General features: G+C 44.1%; 3 protein-coding genes across 5 annotated transcripts in view; 1 reads left to right on the forward strand and 2 right to left on the reverse strand.

The window, feature by feature from the left end:
- The window catches only part of vil1 (villin 1), a 16,479-nt gene extending 7,742 nt beyond the window's left edge, over nucleotides 1-8,737 (reverse strand). The window contains exons 1-7 of one of the 2 annotated variants that reach the window (XM_030342638.1): nucleotides 8,449-8,737; nucleotides 2,986-3,088; nucleotides 2,805-2,879; nucleotides 2,190-2,386; nucleotides 1,402-1,510; nucleotides 331-441; nucleotides 1-35 (exon numbers count right to left, since the gene is read on the reverse strand). The exon at nucleotides 1-35 is cut by the window's left edge and continues 171 nt beyond it. In XM_030342638.1, the coding sequence (XP_030198498.1) occupies nucleotides 1-35; nucleotides 331-441; nucleotides 1,402-1,510; nucleotides 2,190-2,386; nucleotides 2,805-2,879; nucleotides 2,986-3,060 (602 nt within the window). In that variant the 5' untranslated portion in view covers nucleotides 3,061-3,088; nucleotides 8,449-8,737. Of the gene's footprint in view, nucleotides 36-330; nucleotides 442-1,401; nucleotides 1,511-2,189; nucleotides 2,387-2,804; nucleotides 2,880-2,985; nucleotides 3,089-5,598; nucleotides 5,795-8,448 lie in introns of those variants that run through there. The other variant, XM_030342639.1, reaches the window with a different exon arrangement.
- A 637-nt stretch (nucleotides 8,738-9,374) lies between these two features.
- Nucleotides 9,375-20,672, reverse strand: itgb2 (integrin, beta 2). The gene is made up of 16 exons (XM_030342641.1): nucleotides 20,442-20,672; nucleotides 19,478-19,529; nucleotides 19,139-19,251; nucleotides 17,792-18,005; nucleotides 17,021-17,191; nucleotides 15,962-16,203; nucleotides 15,709-15,867; nucleotides 15,014-15,109; nucleotides 14,789-14,878; nucleotides 14,570-14,707; nucleotides 14,024-14,214; nucleotides 13,449-13,681; nucleotides 12,912-13,131; nucleotides 12,283-12,494; nucleotides 11,283-11,449; nucleotides 9,375-10,078 (listed from the first exon to the last, which is right to left on the reverse strand). Exons 1-16 carry the CDS (start codon nucleotides 20,445-20,447, stop codon nucleotides 10,013-10,015), a joined length of 2,370 nt encoding a protein of 789 aa, XP_030198501.1. The 5' UTR covers nucleotides 20,448-20,672; the 3' UTR covers nucleotides 9,375-10,012.
- Nucleotides 20,673-21,376: 704 nt separating this feature from the next.
- gatd3 (glutamine amidotransferase class 1 domain containing 3) lies at nucleotides 21,377-24,350 on the forward strand. Of its 2 annotated transcripts, XM_030342642.1 has the most exons (7): nucleotides 21,381-21,714; nucleotides 21,804-21,856; nucleotides 22,060-22,170; nucleotides 22,289-22,408; nucleotides 22,524-22,616; nucleotides 23,088-23,244; nucleotides 23,646-24,350. In XM_030342642.1, exons 1-7 carry the CDS (start codon nucleotides 21,601-21,603, stop codon nucleotides 23,772-23,774), a joined length of 777 nt encoding a protein of 258 aa, XP_030198502.1. In that variant the 5' UTR covers nucleotides 21,381-21,600; the 3' UTR covers nucleotides 23,775-24,350. The 2 variants fall into 2 exon arrangements, with proteins under 2 accessions (XP_030198503.1, XP_030198502.1); XM_030342643.1 differs by lacking the exon at nucleotides 22,289-22,408 and having other exon boundaries at nucleotides 21,377-21,714.
- The last annotated feature ends 1,871 nt before the right edge of the window (nucleotides 24,351-26,221 follow it).

Here is a 26,221-nt window from a genome sequence, read left to right on the forward strand (position 1 = left end):
TCCCGGTCGCGGATGTCCTTGGCCAGGTTCACTCCCTGAGGAGGGGGGGGGGGGGGGACACCGAGGAAAATACATCAATAGGACCAAGAGGTTGGAGCCAGGCTCTAATGGTCAAAGTTTGCTGCTTTTAGGTCGCAGCAAACTTTGATTTCGCTACTTGTCCCCGTGAGTCCCGCTTATGCTAGTTCACGTGGACATTGATGTAGAAACTATAGGATGCAATAATGGAAAATAGGGGTTTATAAATCCACTTGGCTTGAAAAATGACTAAAATGATTAGCTTGCAATCACAAGTCACCACAGAATAGGCACCAGTCAAACAGATCCTACCTTGAGTCTCTCCATGTGGTTGCTCTTGGGTCCGTTCCACTGAATAATGATGTTCCCCAGGTCCAAGATGAACACATCTCCATTGTTGAAGCTGGCCCAGCTCATGTCCACCTAAATGTACAACAACAGGTTGTCAGGTTTTTCAGGTTTGTGTCAACACTCAGGGTCACTCATCAACACCATGAAATATCCAGGGCCGTGAAAGGATGATAGACCGGCCCTGTTTGGTCCAGCAGGTGGCTTTGTTTAGCATTGCCTGCATGCAGTGCTGATGGGGGATTTCTATGTACAAATACATTTTGTATCTCATCATGCAAAACATTCTTTGCCGCTATTTAGAATTGCACTTCAAATCTTTACGGAGGTATTCACCCTTCAATTATTTAAATATTTTCTTATTGAGGGTCTGTGAATTGTTTTCATGTGGTTCATTTATATTTCACAGAGCACAGGATTTGCATGGGTTTGTTAACACACATACCTATGCAACCCGGGCCCAGACCAATGCAATTCATATCAAGCATCACAGGTTTACTGTGGAGCATGGTAAAAAGGTAAAACATGCAACACTTCTATATATCTTATAGGATAATTTGCCAAGTAGTCCTTTGACTCTTTCAAGACACTGTTTTCATTACCTCCCCTTGAATAAAGCCTGAGTAAAAGTGGTTTACTTAATTTCTGGCTTTAAATGGACATATTCAAGGGATGTGGAGATGAGTAACACTGTGGCTTCAGCCAAAGGGTCTTCAATCGCCCCTGGTGCAAAGTAATGTTTAATGTTTATTTGTCTTCATTCTTTGCTGTACACTCCCCAGTATAAGGAAACTGGTTCAGTCATCAAAATAGTGGGCAGAATAGTCTAGTGCGGTTTGACTCTAACACACTCGAAAGGTCCTGGGTTTGAGGTGTAACCCCGATGCTTGCAGTCAGGGACGTGTGCCTAAAGCTGCACTGCACATCACCTTGTATGAAGCTGCCTCTTAGCTCTAACTCTAGCGCCTTACAAAAGACGAGTGAATCGTCCTCTGTGGCTGGAGTTGGAGCTGTAGGATATTGGCTCAATCTCACCTCTCCGGCCACCACATGCTTGCGTCCCTTGACGTGGAGAAGCCTCTTTGCGTCGTAGGTGTTGGTCTCCACGTGCTTCATCCCAGAGGCCACGCCTCCCTTCTTGTATCTGTGTACCACATGACACAGGCAAGATGTAACGCTGGCCCGCATTAACAGCCCCTGGCCCTTCACACTGTCTCTCTAACCCTAACCCTAACCCTCAGCTAAACGGAAATGCTATTTGGAGCATTGTAACACACAAGTGTGAAACCAACTGAGGAAGTTATATTCCGAGTTGCAAAATATGCGACCATCGTAACGTGATGATATTTTTCCGCGTTCACAAGGCCAGCGGTCAGTGGTTCAACTGACAGAAATACTAACTGTGAATATTATAAATAATAATAACATAATTATAGTAAAAATAAATCAATAATAATAATAGCTCAACAGATACATGATGAGATGCGTGTTGTGTGTGTGTGTGTGTGTGTGTGTGTGTGTGTGTGTGTGTGTGTGTGTGTGTGTGTGTGTGTGTGTGTGTGTGTGTGTGTGTGCGTGCGTGCGTGCGTGCGTGTGTGTGTGTGTGTGTGTCCCTATAGTGTGGGGTTTAAAGGGGTTAGGGTGTTTGACCCAGCCAAAAATGTATTGGGTTCAACCACCAATGCAGTCTGCAGTGTACCTGTAGGTCTCCTCCAGCAAGCTAAGTCTAAGTCAAATGATAGCATCAGCTACATGGGTAAACATTGCTATCATAGCAATTAGCAGCTGAGAAGAGACATGGTCAGATGCTCTGTTTTGCTCACATGAGGCCCTTTTTGAAGTAGCCACGGAACATGTCACTCTCGTAGCGCTGGGTCTCCCGGTGTTGAATGGCCACGCCCCCTAGCGCCTCATCCATCATGGTGGTGGAGAAGGCCGCCGCCCCTTGCTCATCCTGTGAGGACGACGCCCCCAGCCAGTAGTGGATGTCATAGGTAAAATGGCTGGAGACTTTGTTTGTCTGTTGGACATAAGAGCACATAAAATGCATTGTAGAGTTACATCACAGGACACTTGTTGGGTTTATTACTAGTTATACTTGCAATAACAATGACGGTACCTTAATTCACCATTAATTGACAGAGTTAATAGAGATACAGTCTATAGTTAAAGTAAATATTGTTAATGCAGTAATAAGCATTTACCAACAATTCACAGTTAATTAACAGTTAATTAATGGGGTATTTATCATTTACTAACGGTGTTCATGTTTATGAATGGTGGTCATGAAACTAAGGTTATGGTGTTCATAGTAAATAATACATCGATTTTTACATTATTTAACAGGGTTACGATTAAGGTAAATCCTAAGCCATTGAATATGAACATTTGAATCATGTTTTTGTTATTTTGGCAGAAAACCATTTTGGGTTACTTACATGAAGGACGATATAAGCATCCCCTTCATAGAAATTTCCATATGCTTTACTGGGAATAGCCACCATTTCCATGGCCTGAGCAGACAACAAGAAACACAGATCAAACTGAATTCTGCAGCTATATTATATCATAATAGCAAAGCAAATGTCACACCTTAATCTCAAACCTTAAACTTCTCACCTCTATCCTCCATATTTGAAGACCAGGTCTGGTTTTATTAAGGGTCTTTAAAACGTCAGTTTTGACCTTAGACATGGCTCCAGGTTCAATGCTGTGGAGATATCTAGACAGGGGCAGAGGGAATGTGGAGCAAATGAAGTAATGTTCACTGTTTTACAAATCATAAATGGTTAGTGGTATCAGACAAAAAGGATGTCAGACTTTTTTTTCTCGATGAAAAGCAGAACGAAAGTAATGCTTAAATTCTCTCCATTTTTTTTTTTTTTTACTGAGACACTAAGAGTATTAAGGAACATGGTGAATGATTTTGATTGAACCCTGACCATTTATATGCATCTTATTACTGGAAAACAAGTCTCTTATCTCACTTGCAAACTATTTAGTGACCAACAGATCTGGTATGTGATCACAATACAAGCAAATGTATTGTAGCCATAAATCCATGATTCAACATAACTTAATCGTATCATGCCCATAAAGGGTTGGAATTTCGAATCAATCTCACGCATCGATGTCACGCTCAATTAAATGGCACACGTTATGTGCCCCCACAGTTCCTCTAACAAAGCGTTTAACTATAACTGAGCATGCCAGACGCCGGCAGGCACATAACGAACAAAAGTCAGATTCCCTTTATGATCAGCAGACCATAAACACGTCTTGTTTGCCCTCTGTCATTGACACTAGCCAGCTGTGTGTTCTGTTGAGGCAAGCCGCCCAGGCCAGCATTTACCAAAGCAACCCAATATCCCAACCATAGATATATGCTAATGCTACAGGTGTTAACTAAGGGAAGAATGAGTATGGTACAAAGTATGAATATATGAGGATATGTATGAGTATCTACATGAGAGTATAAATGGACAACTCATCAACTGTGTGACACACTTTGATCTTGGATCCAGCAGTCCTACTTTAAACTGGTTAATAGTGTTGGCTGAGTTGGATCTATGGATCCATGATCCATGAATCGGTCAAAACAAATATGAAGTGAAACAAGGAGAAGTGCCCCCTTCACCCTGACTTTTGCTCTTCTGCCATCAAGCTTTCATTTAGCAATCTAGATCTAAGATGAGTAATCTTGATTTTGATTTTGTGAGTCTAGATATACAGTGAGAAACTAAATACAACATTGGCTTGGTTTAATTGCTATTCCATCAAAATAAAAAACTGCAGTTTAACTTTATTCAATTGCCCCCTTCATTGAATACATTTGCTGCTTCCACAGACAAATGAAATGAAATACGATTGGACTTCCTGCATTTAGCGATGTAGTTATAACACTGTGGGAGCTATCTAGACAAACTTATGTCCCTCCAGTGATTACATATCATTAGGACTGCGGCTGGATCTGTCCCTGGAGAAATATGACTGATGTATTGATCTCCAGCTTGGGTTAATGGGTTTGGAGAGAGTCATTGTATATGATAGGTACGTTTAATAACGATGCACTTCTACTTAGTTACCTTGCACTGATAATACCAAGTTAAATGCAACAATCTGTCGCAACAAACAGACGTTCATTAGGAGGTTAGATAAAGAAGTAATATGGACGTCAGGCCTCAGAGTGGGTGGGTCTGAACTCCCTCCAATAAATCCTGAAGGCTGTTTTTCGCCAGTGGATGATTCAGAAATGAGGCTACGGCATATGATAAAGAAAGACTTATAACACAATATATTGGTGTAATTCGAATCTTAGAGTGCATGGTTAGGTTTCACTCTCACGTGTATTGTTGTTCACCCAATTGTGCCTGTTTGAGCCTCCGCTGATGAAAACAATGTATAATTTAATTGAACATACAGTATACTGATATCTTTCAGTGAGATTATGAATAAAAAAAAGTCAATTATTTTGATGAGTTAATTTAATGCTGGATTAATTTAAAATGTTAATTTAATGCAAATGTGTTTACTGATATGATTCCTTGTGTCGAATGAAACCCTCTTGGCTGAAGACCACTCATCAACATGGGAACCAAAGGAAGTTTTCCACCAACCGCCTGTTTTATTTCTGCAATTAAAGTGCCAACAGCACATGTGATAAAAACTGTTATCTTAGTATCCATGGCAGGTTCCAATCTATCAAGGCTCATTGAAACTGCCCCCGACGTTTCTCCTACTCCTCAGCTGTCCCTTGCCCAGTGCCTGCCCACACTAAACTAACTGTTACTTATAATCTGGTTATAATAGTATCCAAAGAGTCGTTCACATACGACACACCAAGCGCATCTATACAACCGTTTTCCATCAATCAAAACTACATTAAACGATCACAAGAGCGACACACACTTTAAAACAAAGACTCAAATGAAAGATAAAATAATGTGGCAAATGGAGAATTTATTTTAGGTTGTCCTTTATACAACCGACCCGAAAATAACATGCATGCATCCTATTGAATTTAGTATAGTCAGGGTGTATCTCCTGTATGCCCTCGTCACCAGCCAAATTTAAGAATTGTATGTACTCATTAACCATCTGAGAAAACAACTTTTCCTTGTCCCAAAAAGGATGCCCTGCTGGCCGGAAAATAAGGAAAGTAAGGAAAAAGATGCTCGATAGATAGATAAAAATGTATTTGCATGGCATTTTGGCAGGAGTGAGGAGACTCACCTGATGTAAATGGAGCACGACGCGATTAGAAGTGGGAGTGGGGAGAGAGGACGGTGGCCAAGTGAAGCTAGGAAATTAAGCGTACTCAACTATCTATCTACTTTTATTACACCTGGACTTTGCCTCTGAATCTCCCTCACGCTCTCGCCCTCTCTCCCTCTCCCTCCCTCACACTCTCTCGCTTCCCCCGCCCTCTCACTCTGTCTCTCTGTCTCTCTGTCTCTCTCTCTCTCTCTCTCTCTCTCTCTCTCTCTCTCTCTCTCTCTCTCTCTCTCTCTCTCTCTCTCTCTTTCTCTCTGTCTCTCTCTCTCTGTCTCTCTCTCTCTCTCGCTCTCTCCCTCACGCCCTCTCTCTCTGCCTCTCTCTCTTCTCTCTCGCTCTCTCACGCCCTCTCCTTTCACTTTTTCTTCATGTGTCTCCCTCTCGTTCTCTGTTCATATATCTATCATACCTGCCTACAGGTATATATCATAAACACCACTTCTCTCTCTCTCTCTCCCTCTCCCTCTCCCTCTCCCTCTCTCTCTCTCTCTCTCTCTCTCTCTCTCTCTCTCTCTCTCTCTCTCTCTCTCTCTCTCTCTCTCTCTCTCTCTCACACACACACACACACACACACACACACACACACACACACACACACACACACACACACACACACACACACACACACACACACACCTCACTGACCAATGACCATATAAGGAAAGGTGGGGATGTGATATGCATACAGGTGGATGTGGTTTGCTTGGTGAAAAGCTCACTGAGTATCATCCGTCTATGAATCCCATATCAGTGTCCCCACAGTCTATTAGCACTAAACTGTAGCAGCTGATAGTTCTGAGCCTTTACTGGCTTAGTATATCGATAGAAGGCCCATACATTATATTACCCTCGCCCTCCCCCTACAGACGCCATAACACAACGTCAATATGAAAAAGGTTGATTTGAAACATGCAGTATTATGTCGGTCTGCTGTTAGTCATATGTGTGACAAGAGCTGAGCTGGGCTAAAGGTGAGCCGAGGTGAGTTAAATAATGATATATGTACATTAAAAAATTAAAAAATCCTAGGATAATAAAACATGAACATTATTTTGCTAGATCCATTCTGTAATTTGTGAAAACATTTAAGTATTTCTATACTCGATTATTGGGTTTTGTAATGGTTAATCCCTTCTCCAGGCACTTGTTTTTCAGATCAGCAGATTAAATTCTCTCTCATTTTCAGATTTCTGCACTCAGAGCCTTGCAAGGAGAAGAAGGCAGAAATCTGAGCTGGAATGCTTAATATGCTACCCCCCCCCCCCCGCACGCACACACACACACACACACACACACACACACACACACACACACACACACACACACACACACACACACACACACACACACACACACACACACACACTGGTTGCGCACACACATGCAGGTATAGGTAAAGACCTTTGTCATGACAAAATCACCATGGAGATCTTGGCGGTGAAAGGCACTGAGTGAAATAAAATGTCAGTACATTTCTCACATCGATGAGAAATCAGTTGACCAACCAAACACACACACACACACACACACACACACACACACACACACACACACACACACACACACACACACACACACACACACACACACACACACACACACACACACACACACACAAACACACACACCCACACACACACACACACCCACACACACACATACTCTCTCTCTCTCTCTCTCTCTCTCTCTCTCTCTCTCTCTGCTTGGGTAGCCCCGGTCCACACTAGAACTACTGTCTGTCAGATCTCACCAATATGGTCACACTCTGATGAGTCCATTTGGACCGAACCTTGGCAGAGAACCCCACCAAAGAGCCCCCTACATCAGTAGGGAGAGGCAAGTGGACCGGCAAATTGGTGTGAATTAGCGAGTTATAGAGTGCGAGTGAGATCCAGAGCGAGAGAGAGAGTAAGAGAGAGAGGGAGAGAGGGAGAGAGAGAGAGAGAGAGAGAGAGAGAGAGAGAGAGAGAGAGAGAGAGAGAGAGAGAGAGAGAGAGAGAGAGAGAGAGAGAGAGAGAGAGAGAGGCAGAGAGGCCTGCTGCTGCCATGCAGATACTCAAGATCATCTGCAACGTGATGATCCACCTTTTGTTCTACTGAAGCCATGCATCAACTCCGCATAGGAGCCCCCCAGTCCCTGTTGGGTACGTTTGGTACTGATTGGAGAGGAACCCAGTGTACAGTTCAATGCACGCATGTCATACACCAGTGGGCCTGAAGCTGGAAGAGACCAGGAGAGAGAGAGACATGGCTAGAGGAGCAAATAAATGCAATGGGCAGACATTGCACCGTGAGAGCTTTCACTGCAGACATGCACAGTTGATGGTAAGTAAGTGATCGAGGAAGGTCCTCCTGAGCTCGGAGTGCCCTGCTGGTCTCCCCTGCTGGTCTCCCCTGCTGGTCCCCCCCGCTGGTATCCTTGCTGGTCTCCCTGCTGGTTTCCCCTCCTGGTTTCTGGTGTACTTTACATTCCCATGACTAAGCGCCTCTCAACTATGTTTGCAGGCAGAACTAACCATTTACCAAAACAGACAAATAAACGAAGCGCACGCATGCAGTCAATGGAACCAAACCAAAGTGTTGTACTGCGGTCTCTCTGTTATACTGCGGTCTCTCTGTTATACTGCGGTCTCTCTGTTATACTGCGGCCCCCCGGGGTGGCCTTGTGATCGGCTCAATGTGTCACAGGGCTCTGGGCTCCACTGTGTGGCCTTGGCTCGCCCAACACAAAGGACACAGGCTGAGGTTATACAAGAGAAAACAGCACTGGATAAATATTAGCTCCTTCGCAGGTCAAACATGGCTTACCTGGGTCAGGAGAAAACCTGTAGGTGTCCCTGGTATGAGGCAAACACACACACATAAATGCACACTCACACACACACACACTCACACAACGGCTGAAATGTGTCCTTTAAAAGAACGAAACAACTAAACCTCAACTGCCTCACTTCTCCGTCACAAAAAACTTCAGGTCGCTGAATGGCTCTCCAACTCATTTACCCAGCATGAGAAGAGAGAGAGAGGTCGAGGAAGAGAGAGAGAGAGAGAGAGAGAGAGAGAGAGAGAGAGAGAGAGAGAGAGAGAGAGAGAGAGAGAGAGAGAGAGACAGAGACAGAGAGAGAGAGAGAGAGAGAGAGAGAGAGAGAGAGAGGGAGAGAGAGAGAGAGAGAGAGAGAGAGAGAGAGAGAGAGAGAGAGAGAGAGAGAGAGAGAGAGAGAGAGAGAGAGAGAGAGAGAGAGAGAGAGAGACAGGTCCCTGGAGGACTCTGGCCCTTACTTGTTCTTTTCCTTTCCTTCCCTTCTCTTACATAAGCCAGAGCGGCTGAGGGGCAGGCTGGAAGGCTGGCCCAGCGGAGAGTCGAGGTTGTGGGCTTGTGCTAGGCCTGGTTCACACGGTGGGCTGGGGTGGGAGGGGGGAGCATGTGGAGCAAACACATTAACCCTCTGCCCTCCCTCGGCTTTCACTGATGTGAAATGAGAGGTCGGATTTGGTTAAGCGGTGAATTTGAATTCAAGCGTGAGCTTGTTATGGATGTGATGTGAAGCTATACTTATCTGCCTGTTTTGTTTTGTATGTACATATACCAATAGAATATACATACACAAATGTCGTTTGTCTGTAGTTGTATAAATTGTTGGTAGTGTGTTACTATCAGAGGTTCTCAAGGAGACAAACCTGAATAAATGAGGGGTTGAATCCAAAATAAATAAATAATCTGTAAGTGAAAGGTATAAAAGACATATATATTGTTTTACTTTATTCTGACGCAGAAACAAATACAGCATTTGAGATATCTACCTCGTTTTGCAAACAAATTGGTTATTATGAGTAAAACTTTTGACACATTAACGATGTAGGAGAATATCAACATAACTTATACTATACCTCAATAATCTCATATTACATACAAATTCTTAACATACAAAAACATTTCACAGCATTTCACTCAGCAAAATAATTGGACGGCGATGAGTTCATACACACTGCTCAATTAAAGAGGTGATATTATGCCACCAGGTGTGAGTGTGATTAGCCATTACTATCACCATCCATTCATATATCTAGGTTGACACTCCCACTTGTGATGTCACTAAAACACAGGAAAAGGCAGATTTTCAAATGGCTTGTAATGGCTTATCACACTCAAACCTGGTGGCACAATATCCCCTACTTTAAAGAACAATCTCTCTGACAAAAACATTGCATAAGCGACATCGGAAGACGAAATAGGACAAAGAACCAGATCACAGCTATCACTAACATTGGGCCACGGATGGACGTCCATTTATAATCAGACCATCGTATTCATCTCTGAACACAAAAATAGGAATGGTTGAGATGAACGGATGTGCAAAAGGGTGGTGTCTGCTCATTCCCCGGTGAAGGTTGGGTTGGCCACGGTGGTGGTTGCATTCTGGAACAATGGATTGTCGGCCTAAAAAGAAAAAGTCATCCAGACCGTTCAAAGAAAATACACACGGCTAATGCAGTGATGTCAGGACTCCTTCTTGGGTCAGACTGCTTATGAGATATAGTAATTTGATATTAAATTGAATAAGAATCTATAAAAAGGTTGTTGGGGGGAAGTGCACAAATGTGTCACAAGTTGAGACCACAACAATGATGAGACTTAAAAACTGTGCGACATGTCAGAAAGGGTCTTGAAACCGGATGCGTGTTAGTGTTCAGAGAAGGCCTCAAATTAATATCAGCTGCTAGATATTAATGCAGGTTTCGATATTACACGCCCAACATGTGATTGCAGAAGTCCAAAACACGGATCCCGTACTTTGTTCTTGAACCGATAATTTGTTCTCCATTTCTGTTTTCATAAAGGGACACTGTGTAAAAATGACTCCCTTCTAGTGGTACAATAGTATATTGCATTCAAACTAATAGTGCTCGCTGATTCAAAAACTACGTTGGGCAGTATGTGCCAAGAAGCTGTGTCATGACATCCAATACTACCTCATCGAGTCATTCGAGTGATGATGAGGTTCGTTATTTCAAACAAATTTCAAACAGCATTGAATCATTAGTGTAAGCTAATGATGTATGAGTAATTACTCCTCGAGCAAGATAGTGAATTATTTCAGTCATCATTCACGCTGGCTCAGAGTGAAAACGCGTTTCCATTTCCTGTACCACGTAGTGCTTTTTGTCCCTCTCGGCAGTTCATAGGCCGGAAGAACATGGAAGCCTCCATGAAGCTTACCCATCCTATGTAACTACATATTAATTATTCTCAGGAGGATAAGTGAGATTTTTGGCAGAGATAATTTTACACCAATGAGGACTTATTTATGAATGAATACGTCAATTTGAGGTAATAAATGACTTAAAATATTACACAGTGTCCCTTTAAAAAATATATAATTGATCAAATATGTCTATATATACATATATAGACATATATCACATATGGGACCAACGGCAACGAGACTCGCTCTGTAGGAAGCTGGCGACATGTAGTCACCGTTCGTCTCGGAAGTGAGACTACGAGACGTGTCTGTGAGGACTTCCCCCTTTCATTCTCCTATTTCTTTTTAATGAAGAACTAAAGAGTTGAGCGCCTGTTAAATAAAAAAACACGTTATCTTGCTTCCTCTCTCCCCCTGCGGCATGGCTTAAGAGCTCACCTTGGCCCACTTGGATCTGGCTTTCTCGCTCTCGAACTTCTTGAACTCCTCCTTGTCCTTCAGGTATATGAGCATCTTGATCAGCAACATGATGAGGAGGCCGATCGCAGCCACTCCCGCAATGGAGCCCCCGACGATGGCGTACAGGTTGGGCAGCTCGGGGCACTCTGGAGTGGGGGGGGAATCAAGGGTCTTTGGAAGAGCAATGCGTTCACACTGTGGTCGACACTGAAGTACGCCAGACCTTCAGGGTTTAAATATGTGAAGCAACACAAAATAAAAAAGCTTTTATCAGAACTATGTATTTACTTTCATCGGCACCCATTTTGGTTTGAGACGATTCATAAATGAACTGCCATTCATCTTTATTTTGTATTATTCTCCTCCCTGCCCGTACTGTTTAGGCTGTGAGTATTTAGTCTGTTTCACAGGATCATAAGGTACCACCTCATCTATCTGGTGGTACCTTTGTTTCCTAGGATCAAAAGGTACCATCTCATCTATCTGGTGGTACCTTTGTTCCCTAGGATCAAATGTACCATCTCATCCTATCTGGTGGTACCTTTGTTTCCTAGGATCATAAGGTACCACCTCATCTATCTGGTGGTACCTTTGTTTCCTAGGATCAAAAGGTACCATCTCATCTATCTGGTGGTACCTTTGTTCCCTAGGATCAAATGTACCATCTCATCCTATCTGGTGGTACCTTTGTTTCCTAGGATCAAAAGGTACCATCTCAGCCTATCTGGTGGTACCTTTGTTTCCTAGGATCATAAGGTACCATCTCATCCTATCTGGTGGTACCTTTGTTTCCTAGGATCAAAAGGTACCATCTCATCCTATCTGGTGGTACCTTTGTTTCCTAGGATCATAAGGTACCATCTCATCCTATCTGGTGGTAGCTTTGTTTCCTAGGATCAAAAGGTACCATCTCATCCTATCTGGTGGTACCTTTGTTTCCTAGGATCAAAAGGTACCATCTCATCCTATCTGGTGGTACCTTTGTTTCGCAGGATCTCAGCCAAGTAGTTGTCCACCCCCACCAACTGCTCCATCTTGAAGGTGATCCAGCAGCCGTCGGAGTCCTTCAGCTTGCAGGGCTTCTTGGTCATGGTGAACATGTCCACTATCTTGTGTTTCACGCTGTCCATGCAGGCCGTTGTACAGTTCTTCCCCGAAACGCCCATCTGAAACAGGCACTCGATGCACGTCCTGAAACAAAGACCCCAAGAGGTTAGCTGGAGCAGGGGGGATTAGGGGATGGACTGAGCTCTGAGATGTGTTGAAACGATAAATGTGCCACTTAGGAGTTTGAATGTTCTAAGGGGGCCGTCAATAGTTAGGCTAATTGAAGAGATTCTCAATCAATCAGTGTATTGTCGCTGTAACACATTTTGTACACAGAGTGCTTTACTTTTTCAAAAAGAGAATATAACAGTTAATAATGTCGAAGAAATATACAAAATAATTCAATACCTGATGAATACCTAAATCAAAGATAATAGAGTACAATAGTACGGCAAACAATTTATAAGTAATTGGTACTATGGCACAACATGAATTAGATTGAATTCATGAAAAAATTAGGAGAGCTCAAATTTAGAAAACAATAAAGAATCATGGTCTTACTGTTTGGTCTGGCAGGGGTCCTGGCATCCGTGACACACCTCGCAGAACGGCCGCTGGTAGCCTTCATTACACTCACACTGGTTGCATCTGCATTTGCCTCTGTCGTTGCACACGCTGCCCCCGGGCGTCCTGCAGCCATCGTCGGAAGTCTTGCAGTGGCAGGCCGAGCCCTCGTACCCCTGGTTGCATATGCATTTGCCACAGAGGCACCTGCCGTTTCCTGCAGACAGAGAGGAGATCGGACATAGTCTCCAGTCCTGGTAACAGTTGTTCACCGTCGTGACAGAAGGTCAAGAGTTTTGTAGAGGGGAATTTAAGTTATATTTACATTTAGCAGACACTTTTAACCAGAGCAACTTACAACGGTTCATGCACACATTCACACACCGACGGCGGAGTCACCCATGGCAGGTGACAGTCAGCTTGTTGGGAGCAGATCAAAGTAGCAACCTCCCAACGCGCTCTACCTTCATTAGCTAAGTCGACCCGAAGTTGCGGTAGATCAAAACCCTTGGCAGATTTCTCCCAAACACTCACCTCCACAAAGCTTATTTGCAAACTTCTCGCAGTGATCGTCGTCGCACTCGCAGAAGTCGCCGTGGTAACTGGTGCCGCTCTCCGTGAGGTGGCAGTCGCAGCGGCCGCAGACACAAGTTCCCCGGCCCTCGCACTCTGTGCCGTTCTCCCTCCGGCAGGAAGCCCGGAGCGCGTTCTCGTCCTTGTCCCCCACTGAGCACTCACACGTCCGGCCCACTAAGCCCACACTGCACCTGCATAAGCAAAACAATGGATCCAATAAGAAAAAGGCCCAGCTTGACAGATCGTCCCTCTTCTTGAGGCTCATTTATGGTTCCAAGTCGACGCTACGCAATGACCACACAGACGCTTCGACGCAGTCGTGGACCTGTTTTGGGTCTGCGTCGGGTTTTAGTGAGCGGACCAATCACAGCCCTTGCTGAGGAAAAACTTGGGAGGTGCCCGACAGGCCCTTGTGGTGGACGCAAGGACGGTCTGCAAGGACGTCATTGGTCCGTAAACCCCCTTGTGTTGCGCGACGTGGAACCATAATCAGCCCTTTAGCCTCCTACAGCCCTGGGATTTGTTAGACCTACCTGCATATGCCACAGTTGACCTGGCCTTTAGAGTTACACTGAGGATGCTGTTTGTCCTGTGGATCGTTACATTCGCAGTCACACGTGGTGGATAGGGTCACCTTCAGGGTGTCTTTGATGCCAAGCGGGCTGATGGTGAAATCCTGCTCCCTCATGCACCTCTCGGCCGTCACGGTGACGTTGAAGGCGATCTGCAGAAGACGAAGAGACGCCAGACTTAGAGGGTTTGATGATCGATGATGAGGATCGAAGATTTGAATGTTTTAGGCCGTTTGAAAACTCCAAATAAATGTTTCGTGATCTGGAAAAATATGAAATTAGAATAATTCATGGCATGAACTTTGATTGAATTTAGACTGGGGCTGTACTTCACTGAAATAACAACCAGACTACTTTATTTTCCCAATGCTTCCTCCTTGACATGCATGACTGTACTGTCACTAAAAAAGGAATTCATCCTTCCATAATTGATAGGACGCGCCATTAAGATATTCTCTCTTAAGCACCAGGATCAGTAACACATAGTGTTGGTAGGGATCTACTGACCTGCTGCCCCACGAGCACGCCGTTACAGACTCCTTCCTCTTCACCTGCCGGACCCCGTTTAGGGCAGATTGGGGTGTAGGTAACTCTTACATTAGGCGGCAGGTCATCGTGGGCCATGGTTACTTTGGAAGACAACCTCTGTCGAAATAAGAGGCAATTACTAATGGCCCGGCTGCGAGAAGTTAATGGATTATTTGCAATTTTTTCAGAAAAACTTACATCGTAGGCGAGCCTAATTAGAGAGACAATATTTTTTGAATCTGCACTCAGCACTTCCACCTCCGATTTGGGGATCATTTTACTGAGTTCCTGTGGACGAATTAGGAAGCAATTAGTCAATTCATCCACGACCGACTAATCAATTCATCAATGAGTATAAATCATCAATAACATTAATGGTTGTAAGAAAAGACCGATGGATATTAACTTTTTATGCAAATTTACCTTGTAAACATCTGCTACTTCTGATGTCACAGCAAAGATCGGTTGAATGTTGTGCTTTTCTAACTGCATTGCCAGTTGACCCACAGATGGGTAGTCCTGCAAATAGACATTTGCAAGGCATGGACATGTTAAATACATTTTTATAGTAAAAAGTAATGCAAGACCAGACAATATCCAGACATGCATGTATAAAAAGCAACTTCCGAAACAAATTAAATGCAAAATCTATAAGGACAGAAGGATCTAGGAGCCTTGCTCAATAGCTCTTTGGCTCTTGGGGAAAGCACAGCATCAATCCAAAAGTCAAAGTTGTGAAACAGTCCGCTATGGGGATGTTCTCCCGAAGCCAGGAATAAGCCTGCACACAAACACACACACACCACACACATACACATACGTACACATACACACACACACACACACACACACACACACACACACACACACACACACACACACACACACACACACACACACACACACACACACACACACACACACACACACACACACACACACACAAAACACACACTCACACACTCACAACATGGATCTTGCTTACTTTCATCTTGAACCAATATTTAGTTCTACATTTTAGTTTTCTTTTGAAAAGGTTGGCCAACCCTCGAAGGAATTCACGTAAGACATTCACACGTTATACATATACATATTATCCACATCATCCCAGCCCATACCTGCTCGTTGTTCCTGGCGTTGACGTTACTGTCTAAGTGGCACAGCTCGTCGTTGGGCTGCAGGATACCGGCCAGCTTGCCGTCCCCGGCCATGTGGAAGCCTGCGTCGGTGGTGAGCACGATGAGCCGAGTGCTGCTGTTTCTCCAGCCTATCTTGCTCTGAGCGACACAGACAAAGTCAGATGCTGCACGAAAGATACGAAAGTATCAAAGCATAAAAAGTTGATTTGAATGTGTTTCAAATGACCCTTACCCCACAGACTGCGGCCTGCATCATGGCGTCCAGGCTGCCCTCCGGGGGGTCCAGGTTCCCGGAGATGCCCTGCTTATTCACCTCCTTGTTGAAAGAATTCTCGTTGGCGGTCATGCTGAGGACGTGGCGGTAGCCGAAGGCCGGCTGGCAGTTCTTCTCCGTCTTTGGGCAGGGGTTCGCCAGCTTCCTCTTGTTGGTGTTGGTAAAGGGCAGCACTGTCTTATCCACGAAAGCCCCGAATCCTGCAGCGCATGGTATGGACGGAAAACACAGGTCAGCATGTGATTCTCAATCAATCAATGTATCGTTGCTGCAACACATTTTGTACACTAAGTGCTTTACATTGTCAAAAAGAGAATATAACAGTTAATAATGTAGAAGAAATATAAAAATATATATATACCAAATGAAAGGTAATAGAGAATGAATACCGAAAAACACAATAGTATTACAAATAATTAAAAAGTAATTGGTAATATAGCACAACTTGATTAAGATTCAATTCATGCGAAATATGAGGAGAGCTCAAATTTAAATAACTTCCCCGTCAGTGTGATGACGGGGAGGTACTTGGGTTAGAGTATAGCACGCTAGGGCTTAACGATTTGGAATTTGCCGAATTGTGATTATTCAGACCAATATTGCGATTTAGTATGCGATTAATCTTTTTAAAGTTCATTATGTTCTGCATGATTCACTAAACATAACCAATAAATTATTCTATGATATGACAAACACAACATTGGAGGCAGTCAACATATAAACTGCTCTTTCCTTTAGGCCAAGCCCTATGTGTTGAGATGAATTGATGCATGAATTAATATTATAACATTTTTATTTAACTATTGAATTGCCAAAGACAAATAAATACAAATTTTACTGATCTCCAGTCGGTAACAGAAACAAATGACATTCTTTTTTAGTTTATTTTTTTCTATTACACTGCGACGTCGGTTTGAGTTTGATTAATTGTTCAGCCCTACAGAACGCCGTGACAAACACGCGTTTAATCACTCAATCAGATCCCAGAGTGGCGGTGATCTGGCTGGAAGAAGTCACCTATCTGGGCGTGCTCTGTGATGCTCCTCAGGGCCTTGAACAGCTCTGCGCCCAGCACTTTGATGCTCCTCAAGTCATCCTCCATGGAGTAGGAAAGGTCCATGAGGTAGTAGAGGTCCATGGGGTAGCCCTCCACTCTTTTGAAGGACAAGGTAAACGTTTGCGGCATCCCTGAAGAGACAAGCATACAAAACCATCCAATTTGAGCTTTGGTTCACACTTGAGGAAATGCATCGATAATTCATGGATTCATTCAGGGATTTTTTGGCAAAGCGGCACATTGATACAGCAGTGTATCAATGTAGTAGGAAGAGTATAGGGGATAGCACAATCACAAGCATCATGTTGACTGTAACATCTTGCTGATACCATATTACATTATCAATGAGGAACATCGCTGTGTTAGTTTCTTTTGTAAGGCCTATAGGTCAACCACATGACCTAGTCAAAGTATTTATATTTCACAAATAACTTTGTGTTAAACTAAAATACAGCACATCTAGTATTGTGGACTCCTTTAATCCAAAGCGTCGTACAATACCGTGAGTGCATACTCTTATCTCAGGCAGCCCCAGTGGGTATCAAACACCTCACCCTGGCAGTGTTGATGCCATGGCTGTAGCAGCTTGGGATGTGATCATAATAATAATAATAATTGACTAAATATAAAAAATGCAACAAAAAAATCTTTGTCACAAAAATAACAAATAGAAAATGCAACTGTGTTTCCAAAGGGAGGAGGAATCGCCCTGACAGCGTGTATGTACTGACCCGGTCGTAGCTTGAGATGGACCTTCTGGGGAGCGAGCTGGATGGCCTCCTGCTGGGTCTGCCTCTGGTTGAAGGAGCCTGACAGCGGCGTGTTCTGCACCACCTTGAAGGAGTTCTCCGGGGAGATGATGGAGTCGTCCAAACAGCCCCGCGCCATCAGCTGGGACCGGGTGTCGCAGCGCACCGCCTCCTGCTCGCCCGGTTTGGTGAAATTCTGCAGAGAGAGGAAGAGAGAGAGAGAGAGAGAGAGAGAGAGAGAGAGAGAGAGAGAGAGAGAGAGAGAGAGAGAGAGAGAGAGAGAGAGAGAGAGAGAGAGAGAGAGAGAGAGAGAGAGAGAGACACACACAGAGAGACACAGAGAGACAGAAAGACAGAGAGAGAGAGAGAGAGAGAGAGAGAGAGAGACAGACAGGCAGACAGGGGGTGAGAGAGACAGGGGGTGAGAGGGAGAGAGAGAAGGGGTGAGAGAAAAACAGAGAGAGAGGGAGAGAGAGAGAGAGAGAGAGAGAGAGAGAGAGAGAGAGAGAGAGAGAGAGAGAGAGAGAGAGAGAGAGAGAGAGAGAGAGAGAGAGAGAAAGGGGGAGAGAGGGTGAGAGGTAGACAGAGAAAGAGAGAGAGAGGGAGAGAGAGAGAGGGAGAGAGAGAGAGGGAGAGAGAGAGGGTGAGAGACAGAGGGAGAGAGAGAGAGAGAGAGAGAGAGAGAGAGAGAGAGAGAGAGAGAGAGAAAGAGGGAGAGAGGGGGAGTATGAGTGTATGGGAGAATGAAAATATGGAAATAAGATTTCAAAGCCTGGGAAAGTCACAAACATTTCGGACTAAAATTTTATGGGCTTCCTACTTTAGCTTGTAGGAAGCAACCATGCGTGTAACAGAACATTTCTCAGCACAGATATCACACTCCTCTGCAACAGCCTACAACACAGCGGAATTCACACCTTGAACACAATCGCACACCTACACACGAGCAACTCACATACCCACACACACATATGTGTTTCATGTGCAACAAGACTTTGAGACGCAAAAAGAAGCACAGAATAACTGACCCCAAATAATCAGCATAAAATAATTATATTTACAAAAGTTGTTCACACTGTTCCTTATGTGACCAAGAATTTAGCCTGTTTGTGGGAGATCGGCCTGGTTATGGCTGATAAGAGCACACAACCGCAACAACTAGTGTGGAGCTTGTGAGGCTGAAAACTGACCTCATTTGGCCTGGGAGGCAGTGGTGTAGACGGTGTCTATTAGGTGGGGGAACTCTGTATTTTTATGTCTCAGCCTTACATTAAAACCTGGTTTTTAATGTACATCACACAGCAGTATGGTATAACACAAGACTCTCACCAGCTGTTTGCACCACACACAGAACTGGCCGGAGCTGATACAGTCTCCACAGGAGGAGATCCCGGTCTTAAAGCATTCCTCTCCTTCTTTTCTTTCAGGTTCTTGGGAAAACCCTGCAGATAATAACAATCATAATGATATTAATAATATTCACAAAAATAACCAGGAGATATCAGAATGTATCAACACAGAAGAATATTGATAGTTTTGGCTTTGAATTAATCAGAGAGCTCCATGGACATGGGTCATGCATTGTTCCACCATAGTTGCATAACAGTTGCTGTGAAGTTCTTTGCAACATATTCCTACGAAAGCATTACAAACAATTTCTCAACTTACCATATCTACCCTTCTGCAAGAGCAGAAGGAAGAGCAGCCATCTACTAATTTCCTGCAGAAAGATAAAGAATTGGTCATCACACAACTGTTGGTCATATCTGATGTAAATAGTCATTCATTTGAAACCCCGGGCCCACATCCACATTCAATGGGGATGTGTTTTGCTACATACAGATTCACATGTATTTGGCACAAGCGGACTGTTGGGTTCATCATTAGTGAACCACATTTTTATTATCATACTAGTTATACATAAAAGAAGAACTTTTTGCTTCCGCAGACCGGTCGGACAATAATGGTTGTCCGACCGGTCTGTATTTCAAGAAAGAAAAAAAATGTGTTATTCAAATTTTTTAATTAAAGCCACAGTTGCACAAACACAAATATTATATACACGGATACGTGTTTTATCCTCGGGTTGAAGCAATGTATAATAAATAAGACCACACATAATATGCATTTGTGATTTTGAGGAATTGAGGCGAAGATTTGACATAAATGTATAATGTATATTTTTTAGTTTAATAACAAATACTTTTCACTGATCACATATAAGGGACCACCTTTTTATACATATATAACATACTTTATTTTGTTCTCATCTGGCATGGTCCTTAGTGACCGTGAACAAAGGCTAATCATCCATTCCAAAAAAACATCTATACAATAATCCAGTTATGAATCCGGTTCACGAACCTGCTCCTTAAAATCCAAAATAATCTCCCCTCAGAAGACAAGAGGTTTCGTTTTGAAACCACAAACAAAAGCTTTTTGTGAGATTCTCATGTGTCGTTTTGCAGTTTCTAGCCTACTCTTGCGCAAGTTTACAAATCGTTTCTTGCAATGGCATTTTAACCGTTTAAATAATTATTTGTATCATCCATATACATTTGTATGGTGATTAAACTTGTTTATTATTGTCTTTAAAATTAGGCTATCCAAACGGTTAATACGGCTCACTCACCAACATGCTGCGTCTTCAGAGAGTGCGCCCCACCTTCTCGGTCGGAGACGGTTTTTCGGAGAGCTTGGATGTAAAGCCACCACCCATGTCGACAGGAAGCGCAGAAGGTGGAAGTATAGTAGATAAGCAGGCTGACGGACTCTGGGTTTATTACGAAACTCATCAAAACAGTGTGCCGTTTGACACCAAATCATACTAGACTATTTTAAGGAGGGAGGTGATCAGAGTCCCCGAGGACTTCATTAAACAACGAAATCTTGAATGAAGCAATTAAAGGAAGCAGAATGTAATATAAAGAAGCTTTTCAAATAGATATGGGTTTTTCTGCGTCGAGGGAACTGTACCGGTAGCCTATGTTATCTTGAGCAATATCGGAATGCTGGGCATTCCGATATAATGCTGGGCATTCCGATATTCCAAAAAAAGTTTGTTGATGCTGGCATCAACAATATTTTAGGATATTTACAGCACATACTTTTCCCTTTCATTCTAGTTTTTTAGGCTTGCAGCAACCCTATTTCTGAAAAACTATTTTTCCTCACTATTTCCACAATTACAATACATAATACATTTTTGTATTCCTGCCCAAATAGTATAACTGGAGATGTAGGCCTATAGTTCCGCTATTTCAAAGTAGGCCTCAAAATACACGACAACAAGTTGATCGCCTCAGCCCGTACCAACAGAGGGCGCTGCCGAACCACTAGTGAACCGCAAACGATGCGTTGTGAAGATTTACTGTAACGTACCAACAGAGGGCGCTGCCACACCACTAGTGAACCACAAACGAGGGATCCTGAAGATTTACCGTAACTGTTGATGTAATTTAGAAGCGCTACCAAGCAGAGCTGAGGCACTCACTATTTCCCCGGCAAAGAACAGAGTTAAGACATATATTATACGTTTTACGTGAATACATTTAACACCTCCGGGTTGCAGTAACGTTTTACAAAAAACGTATGATAACTCAAATGTCAATTTACAATTTTTATTAAGATCTTTTTCAGTTTAAGGCTAAATATTCCGCAGACATTTAAACCAACATTAGGTGTTCAACGTGTTGACGCAGAGACCGCCGCTTGACCTTGTTGTACGTACTACGTCAGCGCGTATTGATTCGTTGAATTCGTTCTGAGGCTTTACCCTATGCGGACAGACTATGTTCACCTTAAAATCATTATCCTTGAAAACATTGCCAAAGCTGGTGATAACGCATGGATTAAATGCGTGCTTTCATACGGGAGCCCGAGTTTGCGGTGCTAAAGTTGCGGTCGTAAGTTCATTTATATACGCGCATTTGAGAATCACAGCCGGAGATTCATTCAGTCAATAACATTATTTTTCATGAATGGATACCAACAGGTGCTCTCGGGGTGCGGGGTCTTTGATGGGACAGAAATCCACGAAGCCTCGGCGTGAGTTTGTCCTTTGTTCAGAATCATACCATTATTATATAACTTTTGAATACTTTATGGGCTATGGATATATTTCGTGTGGCATAACATTGGCAGAACTGAATAAATAAATAAATAAATATATATATATTTATATATATCTATAAAGTGTGTGTGTGTGTGTCTTTATGTGTAAATAATTGTGTATGTTTGGTACAACATAGGATATTGGTGCACCTGAGCAGAGGGGGGGCTGAGGTCCAGATGTTTGCCCCTGATGTGGCTCAGATGCATGTGATTGACCATCAAAAAGGCCAGCCTGCAGAAGAGTCCAGGTGACCCCCCACTACCTAACACAATCCCAGAGATGGTATATTCTATTGTACTGCCTATTATTATGATTGACCGCTGGTGAGGTGCCTACGTTCTTTCGTCCTCCCTGCTTTGCTTCAGGAATGTGCTCACGGAGTCGGCGCGCATCGCCCGTGGCAACATCGCCGACTTGGCTAAGCTGAGCGCCAGTAGCCATGACGCCATAATTTTCCCAGGAGGCTTTGGGGCAGCCAAAAACCTGTAGGTGGTCCAATAGCTGTAGTCTGAGCGAAGAGCCTTTTTTTTGTTGGTACTGCTTTTTGTACTGAATTAATGGAAGAAACATTGATTTTTTTTGTGCCGTTCTGTGCGACAGGTCGACGTTTGCAGTGGACGGGTCCGACTTCAAGGTGAACGAGGACGTGGAGCGGGTTCTGAAGGACTTTCACAAGGCGGGGAAACCCATCGGGTGAGTCCCCCAATCCCCCCCCCCCCCCCCGAGAAGAACGGAGGTCATGAATACACAAACTAATGTTTCCAATTTTTCCATTTCTCTGATTCCAAAAGTTAAAACTCACATGGCCACAACTGAGTAAATGGTAAATGGTAAATGGACTGCATTTATAAAGTTATTTTCTAACCAGTGGTCACTCAAAGCACTTTATAATATTGCCTAACATTCACCCATTCATGCACATATTCCTGAACCTTGAGGTTCGGGAATGTTCGGGAAGGTTGCGGGGTCTTGCTCAGGGACACAACGACACTCGGAGCTAGGAGGAGTCAGGAATCGAACCAGCAAACCAGCCAACCCGCTGTACTTCCTGAGCCACATGCCTCGAGTGACCTCGGTTTCGTCCAGCCGCAGTGTTGGCCCATGCACCTTATATTCTCACCGTGGATAAGTTCCCATCTCCTTTGTGTGTTGCTGTCTTATCAGGCTGTGCTGCATCTCTCCGGTGTTGGCTGCTAAACTTCTCCCGGGGGTGGAGGTGACGGTGGGCCATGAGGAGGAGCAGGGGGGCCGGTGGCCCTACGCGGGCACGGCCCAGGCCATCAAGGCCCTGGGGGCCAAGCACTGCGTCAAAGATGTCACCATATCCTTTTACCCATGATGCACCTCTGGCTGGTGTTCCGGCGCACTTTGAAACTCTAGTTTAGCATCGGCTCTCGCTGTAGTTAATAATCGCTGTTGTGTTTTTATCAACGTGGCAAAATGAATGTTAGACATTTTTTGTCTACGAGAAGTAGTGGTGCCATGATGTTTGAATTTTTTTTATTGGATCAGGTTGTTTTTGTGAAGTATCTATAGTATGTTTACCCTTTATTCTTTTCAAATAGCTCAGCTGTAGAATGGGGCTCTTGCAAGTATAACACATCTTAAAAGTATTGCTATACTATGAATGTGTCCTTTCTGTTTCTGAAACTGATAAGCCATCACAACATTGTCATATTTGTGTTGCTTTCCGCTGAATGACCCTTGACCCTGGAGCCTCACGAAGCCCATGTGGACCATAAGAATAAGGTGGTGACCTCTCCGGCATACATGTGTGAAACCAAGCTGCACCTGATCTTTGATGGTATCGGAGCCATGGTCACCAATGTCCTGAAGCTCAGTGGAAAATGAGTCCCGGCCGGTTCCCACCAATATCTTTCATAGGGACGTTTAAGATTCAAAATATCTCTCGGAGTTAAGTCCAAGGGTGCAATAAGAGGGCAATGCAATAGAGGATTCTAGATTTTTTTGATGAATATTTGTCGCTGATAATCCTTGCAGTCATGCTTTAAGCTTCACCTGTTGATTGATACGCTCTGAAATGAAATTGGTTAGAAAATGATTTCCTTAGAACTGTCAAAACACATACCGAGTAACGCACAAAGCACCGAACGTACCCAAGGTGAACAACAGAGGGCGCCAAAATACTTTGAGTCAGCTAGTACTGACCTCTGTTTGGCCAATAGACAGTAAAAACTAGGCCACTGTTAGTAGTTTGGATCTGTACAGCATTATACACTAGCAAAACTTGCCTAATAATAGTGTATTCCATATTTCATTTGTCAAGTGTTTGTTTTGGTCTTTGCTTTCACCTTTTGATTATTCATTATTTCTGTATTAATTATGCCCCAATTCATTCAGGGACAAGACTATTTGCTGGTAACTTTGGTCTGGTGTGAAATATGAATAAAAACACAGATAAACATGCTTGTGTAAATGTGTTGTTCGTTTGACCTCTTCTGCGTGAGAGCACACACATGCTGATGGGATTAAAATCAGTGCCGTGTTAACTGGCTTAGTTTGCATCCTAACCCAGTTCTCACAAACACAAGGAGTCTCAGAGCGTGTTTAGCATCTGCAGTACGATTGTTGTGCTAATCGCACACAAATACAACCTTGTGTCTGCCGTTGAATATCTTCGCATTGGCTCTTTTATTTGCAGCGTCTTTTGACACATTTCCCAAGCTAAGATGTAGAATCTAAAAATGGACTTGGTGTACATGTTTTGTAACATATTCCTGAATCTGTAAATACAAACACATTTTGACACTTGTTGCTTTCGAGAGATTTTCCAGGGAGAGATTTTTTTTCTGTGTGCCTCTCCTCGTGCCTTCCGATTGGTGCGCCGAAGCTGGAGCACGGCGTGGCGATGAACGATGAGCTCATCCCACGGTCGAGCAGGGCCTTTCTCCCGTGAGGAGGAGGAAGGCCCTCTGAGGGGCCCAAGCCACTCTGAGCAAATCCACTCTTAAAAAAAACCTTCGAAGGAATTATTAACTAACAGGATTTCGTTTCAACTCTTGTGATTCCATTAAAGCTACACTGTAGACCTACCCCTCTGCTTCCAGCCTGTAAAGAGAGCGAGAGGCCGCCATGTTAAGCCCATAGCCCCTTTGGTTCTGTTTCAGCGACTCACTTTAGAGAGTGATACGGCAAGTAGGTCAACGCTTCACTGTTGACAGATTGCCGTCTTCTGTTTTGCTTAATGTTGTGTGCTGTTTGTGTTGTGTGTGTGTGTGTGTGTGTGTGTGTGTGTGTGTGTGTGTGTGTGTGTGTGTGTGTGTGTGTGTGTGTGTTTGAGTTGGGATATTAAGACAGCAGGATTATCATTATTAGCAAATTTCACTTTGCTGAGTCTTTATTTTGTTCAGCCACATAAATTACATTTATATATTCATTTCATTTTCCTGACTGTGCCATTTTAGGGACAAACATGTATGGTTTGGAGACAGGTTCAGCACAACTTCTTCACATCAAAAAATTCAGATGATACCAGTCAGAGGGTCTTTTAAACCAAAACACCCAAGTCAAATCTTTAAAATTTCCGTTACAAATCATGAAAAACAGTTCGCTATTACCCATGCAAATCCTTCCGTCGCGATGCTAAGTACGGCCACACTCAAGATGTCTAAGATCTTGGATGAGATGAGGTTGGTTTTAAACCGCCGACGACCAACCTCCGTGGAAGGTTATCGACCCCCACCACCACCACCACCACCACCACCCCACCCAAACAGGATTAGTCACGCAGAGAGCGGTCTTCGGGCCGGCGGCCGGTGGCTGCATGGGGGAAACGCTTCCCCCTTCCACCCCACAAAGGGTGCACAGATGCGGCCAGGAGGCCCCTACACAACTTCCACCGTGTCCACCCTGTTCTTTAGGAATACCGACACACGTGCGCATGTGGGGGGGGGGCGCCACGCCGTGTGTGTCCCCCCCACGACATGTGCTGCCTGCACATTAATCACTCACCCCGGGGGGGCTCCCCCCCCAGGCACTCAATTGGGCTCCTGGAGAGCGGGGCCGTCCCCCTGATGGACCCCTGATCGTCCAGGCATGAGTGGCCCCCGATATCCACACCTCCAGGGCCCACCGGGAGGGCCTGCCGCCGCCGGCCTGTGATCAAGAGGGAGAAGGGGGGCCGCAGGCTCCGCCATTCGAACCCGCTCATCCGGAAACTAGGGGGGGGGGTGGTGCGCATCGCATGTTCTGAGGCGATTGGAATGAGGAGTGCGTCGTGCGTCGTGCCTCATGTGTTTGCGGACAGATGTGGGGTCAGTTGGAACCAGAAAAGACGT

The sequence above is a fragment of the Gadus morhua genome, chromosome 20, assembly GCF_902167405.1.
Source record: "Gadus morhua chromosome 20, gadMor3.0, whole genome shotgun sequence".
Classification (NCBI taxonomy): domain Eukaryota; kingdom Metazoa; phylum Chordata; class Actinopteri; order Gadiformes; family Gadidae; genus Gadus; species Gadus morhua.

Excerpts from the sequence above, each read along its gene's own strand:
- itgb2 (XM_030342641.1), bottom strand. Across the intron at positions 14,708-14,788 it reads TAATTAGGCTCGCCTACGAT|AGGTTGTCTTCCAAAGTAAC; the intron begins GTAAGTTTTTCT and ends TTATTTCGACAG. Across the intron at positions 13,682-14,023 it reads GTCAACTGTGGCATATGCAG|GTGCAGTGTGGGCTTAGTGG; the intron begins GTAGGTCTAACA and ends TTGCTTATGCAG.
- gatd3 (XM_030342642.1), top strand. The coding sequence starts at position 21,601 with ATGTTCACCTTAAAATCATTATCCTTGAAAACATTGCCAAAGCTGGTG. Across the intron at positions 21,857-22,059 it reads GAAATCCACGAAGCCTCGGC|GATATTGGTGCACCTGAGCA; the intron begins GTGAGTTTGTCC and ends GGTACAACATAG. Across the intron at positions 22,171-22,288 it reads CAGCCTGCAGAAGAGTCCAG|GAATGTGCTCACGGAGTCGG; the intron begins GTGACCCCCCAC and ends GCTTTGCTTCAG.